Source organism: Drosophila willistoni, chromosome 3R (genome assembly GCF_018902025.1).
Source record: "Drosophila willistoni isolate 14030-0811.24 chromosome 3R, UCI_dwil_1.1, whole genome shotgun sequence".
NCBI lineage: Eukaryota > Metazoa > Arthropoda > Insecta > Diptera > Drosophilidae > Drosophila > Drosophila willistoni.
Window position 1 is genome coordinate 7,913,821 of NC_061086.1, and position 19,380 is coordinate 7,933,200.

A 19,380-nucleotide genomic window follows, 5' to 3' on the forward strand; every position below is an offset into this window, starting at 1 on the left:
ATTCGAACGCAAATACATTTAGAGTTGATTAGCAAATATATGTATGTAGATTTGTATTTTGTATTTTAAGTGCTCGTTGGCTACAACAGAATTGAATTTGAGGGGGGCGGGGCGGAAAACGTTTTAAACATATTTAATACAAAACAATATGTATGTATTGTGTAAACTAATCACAATTGAATTTAAAATTATTTACAAAAAATACTCCAAAATCATACATACATATATGTATGAATATATACATATATGTATGTGTATATATGTATAATAATGTATGTATGTTGGTATATGCCTAGCTAGAGGCATATTATTAAAAACTTGCAATACAACAAAATAAAGAGTTTTGGTTGCTCGCTTATACGCGCTCCGGACATTTCGTCTGCACAATGGGCAATCCTGTGCCACCAGTGCCGCCTTCGGGCACCATTGCCGTGTGCACTATTATTGCCGGCTGATCCTCGCTCTGTGGATGTAATTCATGGGATTCACCTGGAGTTAGGCTGGCCAATGCGGCTAGCAGATCATGATTGACCAAGGGTTCAGCCTCCTCGCGTGGCTCCCATCCCGCTGGCGGCGAGGCGGGCGGCGAGATAAGGAACTGTTTAACAGGAGCCGGCGGCTGTAGATTCTTGTTGTTGACCGGAGTCACCGGCTGCGCGAAATAGCAAGTGATAACGGTCTTCTTATTAAACTCATACTGATGTAGTTTTATGCGTGCATTGGCTGCTGCAATGGCATTGTCATAATTGACCCGCAGTCGGCGAAAACTGCGCAACCATTGGAAGGTGGCCGAGTCGCTGAATGTGCGGAAAAGCTCTTCCATGTCATGCTTCAGTTCCGGATTGGTAAACACCTCCGAGTGTATATTAGTGACAATTATCGATGTGGGCAAATCGTCAAATGAGTCCGGATCTACTTCAGGCTCTGTATCGCTGTCGACAGCGCTTTCGGGTGGCAGAGTTGGATGCTGGCTGGGTAGGCCATCTGCAGCATTAATATAGATATCCTGATCCGGTGAGAGTTTGTCTATACTATTGCCGCCAGCGCTGCTGCCGCCGCCGCTGCTGTTTTGTGTGGATTTCATTTTGTTTTTGTTGTGACTGCTGCGTTGCGTCGATTCTTCAGATCCATTTGCTACTGCCTCATCTGCTGCTGCACTACTCTTGGCGGCATTATTATTGGACTTGGCCGCGTCGGACATGGTTAACAAAATGGATCTGTAAAACAAGAGATTTTAATTACTATTCGTTGTCAAAAACTTAATAGCTGTTAACAGTTATTGGTCTAGTTCGCGGTTAGGCTGTTCCTTCCCGACAAAGAAGGAGAACGAGAGGTGAGAGAAATTATTCACTTCTTAAAGATATAGATTTTCTATTTCCTTGTGTTCAAAGTGTATAATAGTAAAAACAGTTTCGATCGTGATTGTGTTGTAATCGGCTCTCGATTTCCTATATTGACATATAGTTCTGCTTAAGCTTTAATTTGTCGGCAAGAAAGAGAGAGGGAAAGCAAAGAATGCAATATTTTTTGTTTTTGTTTAATTTTAGTGAAAGTGTTTTTAAGAGAAAAGTAAAATGGCACAGAAACTGTACAACAGGATATACATACATACATAATTATCTATAATACAGAAAGGTAAGTAAGATGAAACTAAAAAAGTTTTAAGAACTTACTAGCCTAAGTAACAAAGCAACTTAAATTGTCAATACTGTTCAACAGCTTAGCTTAGCATTTTGGTGGGGGAAATTTGGCAATTTTGGAGAAAAATCATTATATTTTGGGAGAAATTTCACTCATTTTCCCTCTCCCGAGGATCCGCCATTGGTTTTATTATAACAATATTTCTTGCAACATATTTCATATTGACAACTCTAAGTTAAGGTTGAAAGCGATTTTAAGCTATTAATATATTTGACGAAATTAGGTTCACACATTTATTAAAATCAAAGCCCACATATTTTGAAATTTCCATAAAATGTGTAGCATACTTTTTTGGGTCTCATCAAGTGAATGAACCTTGGTTTTTGGCGGCAGCTCCTTATAATAAACATTTCATTTATTAATTTGTAAATTTTGTAGCGGCATCTTAAAATATATGGCGTGCCACAAATTTTCGTTTGGGCACAAAGTTCCCAAAGCTCTACCGCCCATTTAGGCCCCCCCTTTCTGGCCATTTACTTTGGTATTTACGTAACACACGTTTTGTAAAAAGAAAATGAAACATTTCAAGCGCCATGCTATGACAATAAAAAATTGCCTCCATTCAATACTTTTTAGCAATTACGAGACCAAAAACTACAGACGTGTCTGAGTATATAGTAAGGAGTAGCTAGAAGGACATGTAGATACGTAGTTGGGGGGTAAGGAAGTGTATTTAAGTATCGACACGTGAACCTAATCAATAGGACCTGTCGTGGCCGCCTGTCACCGCTGCCTAAGAACGTTGCCCACGTTGGCGGTGACGCGCACTGTTGATTCACAATAATTCCACCGATTTTTTATTCGGTTTTATTTTGTTTTGTTTTTATTGTTATGCTTATACAGAAATAGAGGGCGCAGGTTCAGGTGGGTTACTGAGGGGCCCTAGAGGGGGGACTTCTTGTTGATTAATAGCATTGGCAAAATTTTGTGAATGAAAGAAAAAGGCAATTCTGTTGGCGTCAGGACTATGACGTCCACGTTCTACGACAACTGTCGGTCCACCTGTGTGTGTGTGTGACCAATATACAAGAGAAAACTTTTTATTATGATTATTATCATTTGGGCATAGTTATTTTCCCTCACATTTGTAGGCTATAAAAATATTTACTATTTATAGATGATTCAGCTGAACTATTTTAGGCCAACACATTAGCATTATTATGCAAATATTTCAAAATATCAAATTGTATTAAATTGAAAGCTCAGTAAAGGATAAAAATTTAAAATTTTCGCAGACAATGCTTTAAAAAATAAAAACTATAATCAATTATAAATTTCTCTTAAACAAAATGTAGAAAAAAGTTAACTTTGGTAGACATTTAAACATAGTTTCTTTCAATTTAATTAAGCTAAAATGCCATTTGCATACAAGAAAATGATTCGAGTTTAAAGAACATTTTAGAGCCATCCACAACCATTAAGGGGTAAGTAAATAATATCGACTACTAACCCAACCAACCGAAAAAACCACTGTTGAAAGCTAGCCAAGCCATGATGTGGTGTGTGGTTTCAGTCTTAAAGTTTACCATTCGCCCATGGCCAGCTCACCCATCCAACACCAACAACTAACCATTTAACAAAAGGAAAAAAAAAGAAATAGAAAAATAAAACAATAGCTTAAAATCCAACAAACGCCCCAGACTACCGACGAGTTGATCTATTTCTGGATGATTGATTTCCTTGAAAATACACACAATTGTTACTCTACTCGTGCGGAAGTGTAGCAATGGGCGGCATGTTGTGTGTGTACTTTGTTTGCTGAATGGGTTGTGGATTCGTCGTAGTCGTTCCAGCACCGAGAGTACGCACAAAATGGAGGGAAATAACAGAAGGAGAAGGAGAGAGAGGAAAAAAAAACTGCAACTAAGCATAAACGACCTGCTGGCATGCAAATTGGCCTCCCCCCACACCCTACCCCCTTTGGCACCATGTGACGTCATTATTATTGGCACGCAAAGGCGACGACGACGACGACGACGGCAAGGACTAGAAAAAGAGGCCAAAAGGGAAGTCGTCTCAGTGCTTTTTTTTTTTAAATAAAGTGGTTGAATATTACACTCCGTCATGATGATGAATTGCGCTTTGCCTGTTGTTATGCAGCGACCTTCATTCATTCATAATTGCTGTCATCATTAGATCAAGTGGTCGTTACCACACCACCCGCCCAACCACCCAACCACCCAACAACCATCGTATTAGGTAAATCTCATTGTGAAAGAGAAATTCTTGAAGAAAATCTGAATTTATTTAAATTTTAATCAAAAATTCTCTCATCGTTCAATTAATTTTGCAATATCTTCTCTTTGCGCTGTTTTATTGTGGTGCACTTTGACCTTGTACTCCTCCCACTCACTCATACACTCACACACACATATATACAATGTAGCAAACGAACATGCATTGGCCATATTTTCCATTTCAATGCAAATGCGTGGAAAAGACTAATTTGATTTTCTGCTGAAATTCCAAACTGTTTGCAGTCGTTTCCCCATTGAGTTTATTTTGTTATATGGATCACGTGAGTTACATACACATACATATACATAAAAAAATACACTTTTAATACACTTTGAATTTTAATTAAAATTTACTGTTTACTATTTTACAACAAGGCACATAACTGCGCTTTTTCAGCTGCTACTCAGATTCTATATACATATATATTGAGGTTGCTGTTGCTGTTCTATGTATTGTTTTTGACAGTTGCATTTGAGCTTTAGAGCAGTTATTACACAGACACACATGCACACACACACACACACACACGTCCACACATACAAAGAGAAACAGAGATGTTCAACATGTTGCTGTAACCGGAATCTTGTGTGCGTGGGGTGGTATTTGTGGTGGCAGGCAGTAAACCTGCGCCTGCACCTGATTCTGGCAAAAGGTCATCGGAAAAGCCTTTCACATGAGGTTTGTGCGATATTGTTCATGCGCACATACCCTCAAAACCAAGATTAAAGGGCTGAGAAATAACAATAGCATCTTTAAAAAGTAAAAGAAACAATGCTGTGCAGAGACCAAGGTCATGAATATTGCGATGAAGTTGAAAAAGACACACAAGACTTCCTTGTGTATTACTTCAATTAAAAAATCGAGATTATTTCTTTCAGTTAGCCATATACTTATTTCATTTGAGACTTTTACTTCTACACATTAGCCTGTGACTAGTACTCCAAGATTCAAGAATCCTCTATCTTGAATTCTTTTAATTGAAGTTGGAGAACTTTTGTTGCGTTGCTCAGAAAAAGCCTTGTTAATGGCTTGAAAGCCATTTAATTTAAGACACAAGACTTTTACCTTAAGAGTTCCTGTCGGATCTTTAAATATGATAAATTTTTGCGAAAATAAAAGCATTAACCTTTTATTAATTTCAATAGTTTTGTCTATTCATAAAAAAGGACATCACTTGTATACAAAAACCCATTTATAATGGCACTTTTTATTATTATTATTATTTTAAATATTATTACATGAAGAAGGTTAAGAAATTTTATTATTTTGCCCTAGCTAGCTGCCAGGGCTTTAGGCTAAACTTTTTATTATTATTTTTTATATGCACTTTATTTGCTCATAAAGTTTGACTTGCCGTGTGAATATAATTTAATATACAAAACCATTTGAGGTATTTTTTCTTGTACGTAAAAGGATATGTTTGTTTACTATTAAAATCAAGTTAAATATATGCAAATACAATATACATATACATATATATTTTCTCGTCAAGCTATTTTAACTCAGTTTTTTGTTACGTTCAATTTCACTAGCACAAAATATTAAAAATATATAACGATTTCTAAATTGTTCTTTGTTGACTTTATATCCTTCTTCAGCAATTTGTAAGTTGACCTTCTAGAGTAATATCTTTATTAAAACAAATATGTTCGGTTCTTATGATATTTTTCTCACAGTGTGGATAAAGTGCAATTGAAGTGATTCACTTCACTGCATAATTACAACAAAACAATAATAGAGCTTTTGTTGTGGATGATTGTTGAGATTGATTTAACGAATTTTCTGGAAAATCTCTAAGTCACAAACGGTATGGGACATATGGGAAATAAGATTGCAAAGCGGAGACATATACACACACCCACACACATTTGGGCTTGGTACATCCCACGCATACAACGGTAGCTAAAATAACAACAACTCGTTTAAGGTTTTTCCCCTTTCTATGTAGGTGTTGTTTTTTCTCAATATTTTTGCCACAACCACCTAAAAGTATACTATGCTTTTTATAAGGTTCTATAATTGAGCATCAGACTGATGTTTTTCCATGCTCTCTCTCGCTCTTACCCACTGGGACTGGCTCTGTCGTCTGCTACTGCCGTTGCCTGTTGTGGTTGGGTAATTGTTGCAAAAACCAAAGGTGAAACAACCACATACGCGTTTGCCATAACCTTGGTGTGTGGGCGGTGCGGGCGAGGCACGCAACAAATGTCACTGATTGGCATGCCAGCCATTCAGTCACCCAGCCAGCCAGCCAGCCAGCCAGCTCGCCATCCGCCATGGGAATGATTAAACATTGAAATCAGTTTGTAGCTACTAAATATCTAATATGTTTCATGCTACAAAATTTGCCAACCTAAGCTTACATGTATTTCACTATGCGTTTTCTCTGGTCTCATTAAACGTAATCCCTCTAGTCGCTCCTTTAAGCAGTTTCCCGCATTGTTCATTATCGTTGGTGGCGGTGCAAATACCGCCGACCGCAGGGGTACATACACAACACCCCCAAAAAGTCAGCTCTACACCCACAGACACACACCCACAGCACTCTATACACACATGTATTTAGTTACGCATATTATTCATGTTTATAATATCCTTTAAAAAAAGGAGAATATAAATTTTTAGCAGCTTTCCATCTTTTTTATTTCTACTATTTAGAAAGCTAAAATTAATTTAATTTGGATCATTAAATAAGTCAGAAATAGGCCAAATTAAATGCATTTGGAACAGGTTTCGAAAATCTTTTTATGGTTTTAGTAATATTTGACGTTATCCTAAAAAAATGTATAATCAATTTGGTCCTGAATATATGCCATTGGTTTTATTTGAAGACTTTTTATACCATACACCCATAGGGTGAAATGGTATATTAAAGTCGCCAAAATGTATGTAACAGGCAGAAGGAAGCATCTCCGACCCCACAAAGTATATATATTCTTGATCAGGATCAACAACCAAGTCGATCTAGCCATGTCCGTCTGTCCGTCCGTCTGTCCGTCCGTCCGTCTGTCCGTATGAACACCTAGATCTCGGAAGAAGAAGTCGTCTCGCCGACTTAGGTATACCATACACCAGTAAACAAATATTTCAACTTTGTTAAACAAATGCATTTTCATATGCTTCTCACAAGCATATCTTAGTATCTCGCTCACTCAATCATATCAGCACCCTAGCGCCCCCACCAGCCAACGGCCAACTCCGGCCTTATGGATAAACGTTTATATGCATAACTCGACTGTTTTTTGTCCGATTTTGATCAAATTTGGTATTTTGCTAGATATTAGTATTAAATTTAAGTTTGCCAAATTTGATTGCATAAGGTAAAAACATACGGGAGATAATCAAGTTTTTCAAATTACGGGGGCGGAAAAGGGCGTGGCAAAATTTGTATACATACAAAATGTGTGCATTTACTAAGCGAATATACATACCAAATATGGTGTCTCTAGCTGGAATAGTTTTTGAGATAAACGCTTTTTTTAAATTGCGGGGGCGGAAAGGGGCGTGGCAAAAATTTGAAATAAACTTGATCACTCTACATACTACACGAGTCTACATACCAAATTTGGTGGCTCTAGCTCTTACAGTCTTCATTGTTACTTTACTCAGTCAGGAATAAAAAAAAACCGTTTGGCAAGGGTATACACTCTTCGAACCTTTTGTTTTTGTTTTTAATTATTTGACCTTTTGCGCATTAGTTAGTTTTAGCTTTGCACAGCATCCGCTGGACGAAAATCAACTCTCTATGCTATGTGTGTGCGTATGTAGATGTGTGTGTTTGTGCTTTGTGTGTGCGATTATAATGACAGCTTTAGTAATTACCCGACACTTTCAGGCATGAACTACTAATTAAATCATCATCACGGTGATAAGCAGCAGCAGCAGCAGAAACGGATATACATATGTACATATTTATGTATATCCAATATTTTATTATTTATTCACTAAATAATTATTATGAGAAATTAGAAAATTTTTGCGCTAATTGCGGTAAAGAATATTTGTATATATAATTTATGGTTATTTATTCTTCTAAAGCAGACCCGAAAATTCTCTTTTATACTCTCTCTCTTTCTCTCGATTGTATGTCCTCCCACTACTTTTCCAAATTTGATTGTTATCATATGGAACGACCTTCCCGCAGACAAGCCCCTTTGTTGTACAACTGTCAACCGCAAAATGTGTGTGTGTTGGTGTATGACGCAAAAATAGTTTTTTTTTTGCCACTTTCTTCCTCTATGGAAAGCGTTTTATAAGTATAAACATCGTAAAGACATGTGTTACACCCAAAAATCAAACATAATTCCAAGTCATCGGCTATAATATACCCAGTATATTATAGATTAAAAAACGGAATAATGGACTAAGATTGTTTGCTTAACTTTCCTTTGTTTAGGGTCTTTCAAGTGTCTATATAGCAAAATATTTCAGAATCTAAAGAACGAATACATGTACATATATTAAGTTGTCTAGCGCTTTCAACCAATCTTACAATTAAGAATCAATATACGGAGGATACTTATACTTATATACTTATATAGTGGTTACATACATAAAACTAAAAATAACAATTAATAACAAATAAAAATGGCAAGGAAAAGGCAATCAACTTAAAGCCTATGACAGAACTCTTATAAAGAAAAAGAATATTAAATCGAAAGGAAGCAGTTACTTAGGAAATTATCTAAAAGCTTGCATCTTTAAAGATAACTAAATGTCAAATATTACGTAAAAGTAAGAAAATCTTAAGGGAAATTAAAATATTATGTATTCTAAATACTTTTTAGTCAAGAATGGATACAATTTCCTCTCTATATATTAAGAATTACTTTTATTTTAAACAAAAATTGAGTCCCTCTTGGGCGGACACTTCATGAATCGCTCGCTCAAGAGAATTTTGAGCTGAATAAACTAAGGGCCAGTTTTGGGCAATATGCCACTCTGATGAGTGATGTTAAATCTGATGTTAAATCTCCTTCTAATATACTCTGTCTTAAGCCATGATTTATAGGGTATAATGAGCGTTTATGAATGGGTATAATGAGAACTGGACTAAGTTGAACTAGTTAAAACTTGCTTACTATCGTAAATCATTATAAACGAAGAGCGAACAACGAACGGTTTGGCTTATCACTGACAGCTCGTACTGACGCACCAATAGATAGATATAGAGCATATATACATTCGTACATACTTTTACAATTGTTATTATCGTTAATTGGGGGACGTTTATTGTTGCTGTGCTGTATTCTGTGTTCTGTGGTTGCTGCCTATGCTAAGTGTTAAATGAGTTAGGGGCATTTTGCAGTGACGTCAGTAAGCATTGCAACTATCTTTCAAGTCTAACCAATTGACGAAGGAAGTGGCGTGGCAGCAGAACTGAATCTTTGTACTCAATTCGTCAATTGGCGCAGAAAAAAAAATGAAACAAAAAAACGTAAGCAAAGTAAATAAAAATAGCATAAATGGACACACAAGAACAACAAATATCGCAGAAAGATGAGTTGCTTTTATTTTCAAAATCGTTTTGCCTTCTTTTTGTTGTATGTATTTTGCGTCAGCGACGCGTCGTAAAGTCAGCAAACGTTGCGTATACATAATTTTTTGATTCTACATATGCATATAATATATATATATATATTTCCATTTGATGATATCTTGTGGCTGTGTTGCTGGAAATCAACAATGATGTGAAGAAATTATCAGGGTTTTTTCCCCTAAATCGATCAAAAACCAGAAAGGAAAGATTTGTAATAGAGATTTTTATGATGATGTGGAAACGTAGATGTAGATTCGTCTCGCTTATTATTATTTACAAATATTTATAATATTTCAACTAACTATTAAAGTTCTAAAACATTCACACAATGGCCAGACAGAGGTCGCCATGCAACCAAGGTCCCAAGGTCGAGATTTACAGTCAGGTCATTGTGTTCTCGCCGTTCGCCTACGCTTTTTGTTCTACTGTTAGCTAGTTGAGAGAGAGAGGTCCACAAAAGAAGCAAAACAGAAGAAAAATGAAAAAACGAGCGACAAGACGAATAAAGAGACCCAAAGAAACCTTTTTTTTTACAAAGGGCACCATTTTTATTTGCATTTTGAAAAATTTATTGACGGAGCTATTTTCTATTCCAACCATCTTGTTGTCAAGCTTTGGCTGGTCTATATTCTTTATCTTTGGGGAATTTGTTTTGGATGGCAAAATAGCCTCAAATATTGGGACATTGGCATTGAGAAGGGCTTTAAGCAATTAAAATTAAGCAACAACAAACAAAATAACAATCTCATAACAATTGTATACACACTTTGCAATATATTTTCCTTGTCTGTGTCCCTGTGTGTATGTGTGTGTTTGTTTTCAAGGATATGTGGCGCGTTTTAAATTCAGCAAGTACAAACAAATGCATATAACAACAATAACAATAAAAGAAACTGCCATGAATCTATATGTAAGTATGTTTGTACGTACACAACTGATGTATCTGAACATGTGTGTCTGTGTCTGTGTGTGTGTGGTAGGTGTTGGGGTTACAGCCTGTCAGTCACGGTCATGGCTGAGGACTTCCTTGCACTTCGTTGAGCAGCAGCAAACAATGGATGCGGGTGGTGACCAGGCTGGGCCAGCAGATGGCCAAGCCAAAAGCAAAGGCAAAAAATTCAATAATAACAAAAACACCACCAACAACAACAACAACGACAACAAATATTCGCACCCACGCAGAACACACACACGCAGGCACTCCCATACAATAACAGAAATTATTAAAAAAAAAAAAGTGCCCTCCAAAAAGGAACTGTAAAAGTAACGAAGCCTTAATATTCTTTAAATTCAATCAATTATTACAGACACTTTGCAACTTTGCATTTGTATGTATTTACATAGAAATTTACATTTCTCTACAAATTCGAAGCAGGGACAAATAAATTTATGCTTTAAAAATTAATAAAAATTTGAGCCTCTGAGGCTCTCAAAGTTATTTGAGTTGTTCTTTTTCCATATGAACAACTCATGCAGTGGGGAATTCTTGGAAAATGAATTAGCATTATCAAAAACCAGATTTTACCTTTACAATTGTTAAACAAAAGAAGAAAGATAGATAAAAAAACTAAAACAATCAGTTTAAACATTTTGAATTGTCCTTGCCAAAAAAGCCGATTCTTGCGATTTTTGGCATGTTTTGTATTTGATATTGAGGTTTTTGACTAAAAAAGTTTTGTTTTCCTTCTGGTTAAGGTATGTCTGTTTATCCTAGCAAGGCTCATTGTAATTGCAAAAGGAATTCGATAGAATTTCAACTTCATACTGTACCCAACAGTTTTACATTACATCTGTTTCACTTTTCCTGGTACTACACAAAAACCTCCTGATGACAATGGCTCACTTGCTCCTGTTCGTCTAGGAACTGTCAAGGATATATACATATGTATATGTATGTATGTATCTATATGAGCACATATCGGTGGGAACAATAATAAAACTGTGGACAATAGCGGCGTCGGTAAAGGCATTCGTGAGTGGGAGGGGAAAAAGGGGAAATATAGCGGCGCGCGTGTGTGTGTGTTTGCAAAATCGGAAGCTGTGAAAGAGCATATGTGTGTGTGTGTGTGTGTGTGTGTGCGTGCGAGCGGGCGTAAGGAGAGAAAATAACAAGTAACCTTGCAGAACATTTCTCTCTCTCCCTTCCTCCCACGCTTTTGGTCGTTCTGTCGGCAGTTCAAAGTTTATAAACAAAACGTAATTAAAATGCAACAATTTGCTCATAAACAAGAGCCACAAAAGTTGAAATTAAAGAGCTCATCTGGTGCAGCAAAAATTACATAAGGCCAGGTCAACATTTATTTGTTATTATTGTCTACCATTTGGCAAAAGTATTTGAGAGTGCCAATAAACCAATTTACTTACCGTTTTAGAGGCTATTTAAAAGTTAATTCAATTTGTTTGCTTATGGGAAAAATGTCTGCTTCTTCTTCTGCTTTGTTTTTGTGTTGTGCCGCAATCGTTGTTGTTGTTATTGTTGCTAATTAGTAATTTGTTGTCATTGTTAATTTTTCACATCATCACACTGTTTACAATCGTTACTTTGGAAAATATTAACTTTTTTCATTCGAATCAAAATTACTGACAAATCCGAGCGCAGCTAGAACCATCTAGTTGAAAAACAAAAACAATACTCGAAAAAAAACTGCTTATTTCGATAAACGTACAAAAACAACAACTATGGGAGGCTATAAATAAATCGCAGCTAACTCGAAATGAGCCTCGTAACTCAAACTGAGTCTGTTAACTCGAAATAAGCCTCGTAACACAAACTGAATCTGTTAGCTCAAAATGAGTAGGTTAACTCAAATCGCACCTGTAAACTCCATATGAGCGTTGTAACTCATGTTTGGTTTGCCATCACTAATTTTGAGGAGAAAAAAAAAAACAAACATTAAAAGCCGCATAAATCTTAAATTGGAATAAAAGTGTATTATAAGTATAGAAATAATTTAATTGAAAGTAATTCCGACAACAACATGGCCAATGTAGAGTCAATGATTGTAGAGGACAAGACGCAGCTGAAGCAAATCGACCGTGAAAAGGTTTATACCAACTGCATCCCCTCACAATTGCTTTTTAGTTAATTTAAATGTTTTCCTTTTTAGACATGTCCCCTGTTGTTACGTGTATTTTGTTCTACGGGACGCCATCATTCCGTCTCGGAGTATATGTACGGTAATGTTCCAACCAATGAACTACAGATCTATACCTGGCAGGATGCCACATTACATGAGCTAACATCGCTAGTCCGGGATGTAAATCCGGATACACGAAAGAAGGGAACCTATTTCGATTTTGCCGTTGTCTATCCCAACTATAGGAATAATCACTTTCAAATGCGTGAAATCGGTGTAACCTGCACTGGCCAGAAAGGCATCGACGATAATAAGACTCTGGCCCAAGCTAAGTTTACCATTGGAGATTTTCTGGACATCTCCATAACGCCACCGAATCGTCTACCTCCTCCTGCCCGCCGACAACGTCCGTACTAGTACATTGACAAAAAGTTTTTTAATTTCTCCACTCAGATACAAATACAAAATAATAAAGTACGGATTATAGATAGACTTAAGAGTTACTACTACTGGAATGGTAGTCTGTGTTGATGTATGATGATCTAGATGTAGTTTAGTTTTTGTAGATTGGTCGCTTGGACTTCTTTTTTCCCAACTGCGTCATATCAATCTCCAGACCATTGGGCAAAACGGCACGATTCTCTTCATAGTTGATAAAGCCATTCTCCTGCAACTCCTCATCTGTATCACGGGCATTTGGATCACATTTGATGCCCGTCTCATAATTATATTCACGTTTATTGCCATCTGGATCAACGTAACCGTATGTGCCCCTAAAGAAAAAAAAGTAGAACATGCATAAGGATCTCGTTGTTATTTTCCTTAGAACGTGTGAGACTTACTTGGTTATGCAATCGGTGCCAATAAGTTCCTCCTTGAAAGATCCATCATCATTCTCATAGCCCCAGGTGATGCTGCCATCTTCGTTTTCTTCGCGCCACTTGCGCAGCGTCTGGGCCACAGGTCGTTGGCGTCGCTGCTGCTGATCTGTGCGCTCCTCCTGCAATTGGTTTTGATCGATAATTGGGCGCGGCTGAACTGGCTTGGGGCGTGGTCGAGCCACTGGCAATGGGGCTGGTGCTTCGGGGCGGATAGCGGCTGACGGACGTGTCCGAATGACGGAAATCCGATGTGGTTGCACTGGTGCAGATGGCGGCGGTGGTGGTGGAGGAGCTGTTGGTGTTGGACGCTCTAGACCAAATCGTTGTGTGTTCTCGAAGCGACCAATGCCAAAATCATTGAAACCATTTGGACGCTGAACGGCAGGACGATCATTAAAACGAGGAGGAGCTGGCAAAATGGCCGTTGGCTGACTATCCTCATGTTGCTGCAGCAACTGATGGACTGGTGTGGCTTGCTCAAGACTAGGCGATTGTCCACCCAAGAAGGCAGCGGCCGCCTGCTGGAATTGTGTTTGCTGCGCCTGGGCCAGTTGCTGTTCCCGCAAAAGATTCGGCAAATACGGCTCCGGCTGCTCATCCTCCTCTGCCTCGGTCACAGGTCGTGGCTCTTCGATGGCAATGCGTGGTGTAACAGCGGGTATCACTGTGTTTAGATGCTGCTGTTGCCGCAGCGCTGGTCCTGGCCGACGCACTCGCAATACTTGCTGGCGATGTGGCACTGGAGAGGACAAAGCTCCAGGTATATTCAAACGCTGTGGATAGTTTTGGGCTTGGGTCAAAGCCAGCAAAGCGCTGCATATCAGCTGCAAGCGTAATTAATGGCAAACATTTATTTAAAGCCACTGCTTCCACCTAACCAATCGAGGACCATAAATGGCCATACACGTGCTCAATTTGCCACAGTTTCGCAATAAATTAATTAGTGAATCGATTTTTATGGAAAATACCTCTATTTTAGGCTAACGACTTCTTAGAATTCCATTGATGGAGAAATATTGTGTAAGTCAACAAGAAGGTAAACCCAATTCGTCACTCAAATCATTTTTCAATTTAGTTGAAAAGGACAAAATATAAAAAGAAGGTTTAAGAACCTGTTTGAAAAACACTTAACAAATGAGACTTTATACTACAAACGAACCAAAACGCCATTCTTTAGGAATAATATCAAACTTTCTAGAATTGTTCACTTAAATTTATTTTAATAAAGGCTTTTAAAATAAATGAATATTGTAAAATGACCTCCAAATTAGTTATCGTCATTCTTTTAGTTCAAAAAGAATCAATAAAAATGTTTATACGATTAATAATCAAAACACTTTCCTTCATTGATTCTAAAGCAATTTCTTCTACTTTCACTTCTAAGTAAATTTGTTTGCTTAATTCATTTTTAAATCGTTAGTCAATGAATTCTCTTAGACACATTGACGACTTTTAAATTAAACAGATTTATATCTTAAATCTTGCCGTTTTATTCAATTTTAAATTGATCAACTTAATTAGTGAACTAGACCAATCTTTTGTTGATTGTTTCTGAATTAGGAGAATAGTTTACATTTTGGAATTAAACATGTTATTAAATTGGCCTCAAGAAATATGTATTTATATATCTCATAGCTAAATCTGAGCAGATTCCAATCATTTTAGATTCACACCAGATCGATTAGATCCATTATAAGATTGATCATTCAAATTTGAAATCAATTGAGACTTTAGTGCAAAAGTAAACATTCATATTGATGTAATTTAAATGAGTATCATATTGCACTTCTTAAGCTTTTCTCGGGTATTAAATAAAACTGGTTTCAATTTATTTGCCGCTTATGTATTACAACAACAATTTGTAATTGTAACGGTGCGGTGGCGGCAGCAACTGCAGCAACAACAACAACAACAATTGCAATAGCAATAAATGTGGCACATAACACAGCAGAAAAAGCAAAACCAAACGCAAAAGAAAATGAAAAAGCAAAAGCAGAAATCGCAGAAATTGTTCACCCGCCTTTTGCTTTTGGCCGCGATCGATCATAATAGCAAAAATCCAAAACCGAAAAAGCCAAGCCAAGTCAACCCAATAGCAACAAAACAAGAGAAATACTTGACTCTTGCGTAATTTGCATGGCTCAGCGACGGTAGAAAAGCGGCCCAAAACAAAAAAAAAAAAAAGCGTTATACCCCAGTCGTTGCGGCATATGGGTAAGACTCATTTTTCTTTGGCATGTGGGGGAAAAAAAATATGTGTTAAGTTTCCGGTTCAATAAAAGAAGTCAGTGTCTAGGACAAGTGACCACCGAACACCAAAAGTTGATAGAGTTATGCCTTACTTAGATTTGCAATTACATTCAATTAGTACTTCATTTATCTATCAAATCAACTATAAAACAGTTGTAATTAAAGCATAGCGATTCTATGGTTTCTATTTCGAAAAATTTTTGAAGTAGTAGTTAAAGTTTTTCAATTAGATAAATTTCTTTAGTAGTAATGGCCTTTTGTCGATTCGATTCTATTGATTTCAACCATAATTATTTGGGATTCGTAACTAAAGGAAGAAGCTACTTTAGATAGAGAGATATGCATATATGCACGAAAAAAATCCTTTAAATAGAAGACAAATGTTTGAAACTTCGCCACAACAAAAATAAGTTTTTGATAAAACTTTAGTTTTACACTTTAAAATATTATTATATACTTCTAACTAAACGATAAATTGTATGATTTAAATAACAAAATATAGTCTTCAAAGAATTTTAATCTAAATATCAACAAACAAACAAAATGGGGAAAAATTCTGTTCAAGTAATCATGAAATATAAAATTAGGTATGAGTTTTCTATATCAAGTTAAAGTTACTGTTTATTCAAATTCAAAATCTGAATAAATTACTTCCAAATGAATTACCAATCCCTTCAATAAATTTAAACTTCAATTACGACAAATTAGCTTATTAAAGTTAGAGGATCTAAAACTTTCAGCTGTATAAACTAGAAACTAACATTACTTAGTTAATTTGTTAATAATTTGTTTCACTAAGCTTCCTTTCGTGGTTGAGATGCAGAAAACGGATGCTTTTAAGGTGATTAACTTGGCCATTGTTTCCTTCCCTACACGTTTATTAGTAATTTAGTATTTTGAAAATTTTTTTTTTAATCAATTAATCATTTATCTCATCCCTCCCATTTTTAATCAATGCCCTAGAGGCGCATGCAAATGTTTGTTATGCATTCAACAAATTTGTGAAAAATATTTCTTTATACATGTATATATATTTTTTTCATTACTTTCCCAGTTTACACCCTGACTTTGTTTGCCTAGTTTTGTTTGGATTTTGTGGCCAGTGAAGCCAAACATTCCACTGGCCAACCGGCTTGGACTTGGCTGGGTGCCCAAATACTACCTACTACTTACTACCTGGTCAAGTGAACTACTTGGCTATCAAAAATCGAGGCTGCACTCCGTTGGCACCCAGCAGGTAAGTAAAAATTTTGCTATTGCCATGAAACTTGATTTGATTTAATTGCTTTTTACATGGCTCCACCTAGTCATAGACATGGTTCAAGGAAACTGTAACCAAAAAATATATATATGTAATTTGTTGGTATTTCTTTTTCATAAGCCAAGCCCTGGGATACAACGTGGGTGAAAACGTCGCGCGGCTCATCCCCAAGAAAGGTGTGTGTTGGCAAAGCTGATCATAAATGCTATATAATAATTATCGTTTCAGTTTTATATGTCGTCTCTTCTTGGGATTTCTTTTTGGGGATCTACTGGCCTTGGCATGGCCATTGAAAGTACATATGCTTCAGTCAAGACGCCAGTTCGTTATCCTCAGTTGGCTGTAAGTTTTGCACTCCTGTGGTAAAAACTGAAATAGTTGTCAGTGCAGTTTTTTTTCTTCTCTCTTTTAAGCCGGCTCAGCTCAAAATATGTAACACTTTATTTATGTTTATGTACATATGTTGTGGGTCTTACGTAATGCTCCAATGCATATAATATATATACATACATATATGTGCTCCGCCCAATCGCTTTTTTATCTGTTTTATTTTTGTGTGCTGCATTATGTTGTGCGTGGCCAGAATTTGCATCATATGCAGCTGCCTAGTTGGCCGACTGCCTTGATTGTGCGTCTCATGAATCTCAAAACTCACACACACACACAAGTAACTAGTTATCAAAACGACCTTGATACACATCAGCCAAATATATAATATACAAAACTTGACGTGACGAATTTTTTTGAAGTAGTTAATATGCTTATATGCCGGCAAAATATACTTAGATGTCCAATTAGCTTTGATTTTTGTTTCTTTTTCTTTTTTGCAAACTCATTAGACCCAAATCAATCACTTATATTCATTAAATTTAAATTAGTTTTAAGTATTTAGAGCAATTATCTAGCCTATTTTTCTGTTTGTGTTATTTTCAATTTTGGTTCAAAACTTGTCTTGGACTTGTTTTCGGTAGCAAATTCCTTTTAGTTGATAATCTATCATGATCTATCCATTGTCTTTAGATACCAACAATATTTTTTCCATTATTGTGAGGCTTATGATTATGGGGCGTAGGCCAAAGCCAACGAAATCTGACCCGAGGGCTTGGTTAACCAATTTTTTTTCTGTTGTTGGTTTTGATATTGTTTCTAGAAAAATTCTTTTGGCATTAAGTGATTGGCATCACATCGATTTATGAGTCTCTAATTGTGTCTGAGACATTTATGTTTTATATGAAATGTCAATAGATTTCGATTTAATTGCTAATTGCATTGCATTGAAAGAGAGATCTGTCGAGGAGTGACTTTCTAGAAAATGCAAATAAACCAAACACTTTGAAAATGTTTCAATCTTAAGCTGGCAAACTGAACGACCTTGAAGGTGGCACTCATTCACTCACTCACACGCATGAACATAATATAGTACGATTATAATGAAATCACAAACAATTAATCTGATCTTCTACATAAACATATACATATGTATAGGTATATACTTACCGCAATTAGTTGCAGTTGCATGTTGATGACTGGGACTAACTTAAACTGTATTGCTTCCTCAACTTGATGCACTCACTTAAAAGCACTTTAGTGAAAAATTATCCAATATAATGTTTTCGTCCGTATTTTTTATTTTCTTTTTTTTGAGCTGGTTGGGCGTTGTTGGTTGAAATGCTGGGCGCAAACACTGTGCAGGCGGTTTTATAGCCAATCTCTGGCCAAGTTGACTTCAGTTTGGAAGCTTTGCACTCGAAACTGAAAATTTATGTGAGCCATTTATACACACACGAGTTGTAGGTATGTGTTTTGCATGCGAGTAGTTTTCAAAATCAACCGAAAAGATGCCTGGGTAATGGTAGCAGAGGGCAAACGATGTTAACGCATCTCGAAATGAAAGTGAACGCAATGGCGTTTTTTGCACAATTTGTATATATTTTGCCTGAGAATTGCTTTGGTTTGGTTTTTGGTCCGGGAACGTGATGTATTTTTAAATTGCTTTTACCGCCGATTAAACAATCCAAGAAAATATAAATAGATGGCAACTCTCGTTTCAGAGCTTTCCATTGAGCTTCAGTGGCAAAACTTTAAGCTTATCGTCATGTTTGTCTTCAGCATACAGGGCGTATAAGCAATGAGTATGATAAATGGTTTGTGTCTTCGCTAAATAGTCCTTTTGGCAAACTGTTTAATGCCTTTTTAGAGCGATTAAAACATTCAGCTTAAAAGATTTGTTAAATATGTCTATATTCTTTTCAATATTTTAGTGCATAGCATTGAAACTGTATATGTGAATCCTAAAGGATCCACAATTGGTTCTTGTTGTATTTTAGCTGAACCAATCTGCAAATACCTAAAGCTCTATAATATTAAAATCGAAGGTAAATGAATATTCTAATTTTAATACCTTCTAATACCTAAAAATCGTAATTTTTAACT

General features: G+C 36.4%; 3 protein-coding genes across 3 annotated transcripts; 1 reads left to right on the forward strand and 2 right to left on the reverse strand.

Annotated features, from left to right (window-relative positions):
• Positions 1–258: 258 nt before the first annotated feature.
• On the reverse strand, positions 259–11,915 carry LOC6650441 (protein sarah). Its single transcript, XM_002073181.4, has 2 exons — positions 11,843–11,915; positions 259–1,217 (listed from the first exon to the last, which is right to left on the reverse strand). Exon 2 carries the CDS (start codon positions 1,199–1,201, stop codon positions 356–358), a length of 846 nt encoding a protein of 281 aa, XP_002073217.1. The 5' UTR covers positions 1,202–1,217; positions 11,843–11,915; the 3' UTR covers positions 259–355.
• Positions 11,916–12,325: 410 nt separating this feature from the next.
• LOC6650442 (histone deacetylase complex subunit SAP18) lies at positions 12,326–13,070 on the forward strand. The gene is made up of 2 exons (XM_002073182.4): positions 12,326–12,522; positions 12,586–13,070. Exons 1-2 carry the CDS (start codon positions 12,457–12,459, stop codon positions 12,970–12,972), a joined length of 453 nt encoding a protein of 150 aa, XP_002073218.1. The 5' UTR covers positions 12,326–12,456; the 3' UTR covers positions 12,973–13,070.
• A 38-nt stretch (positions 13,071–13,108) lies between these two features.
• LOC6650443 (probable fibrosin-1) lies at positions 13,109–18,501 on the reverse strand. The gene is made up of 3 exons (XM_002073183.4): positions 18,445–18,501; positions 13,398–14,260; positions 13,109–13,328 (listed from the first exon to the last, which is right to left on the reverse strand). Exons 1-3 carry the CDS (start codon positions 18,463–18,465, stop codon positions 13,109–13,111), a joined length of 1,104 nt encoding a protein of 367 aa, XP_002073219.3. The 5' UTR covers positions 18,466–18,501.
• Between the last annotated feature and the right edge of the window lie 879 nt (positions 18,502–19,380).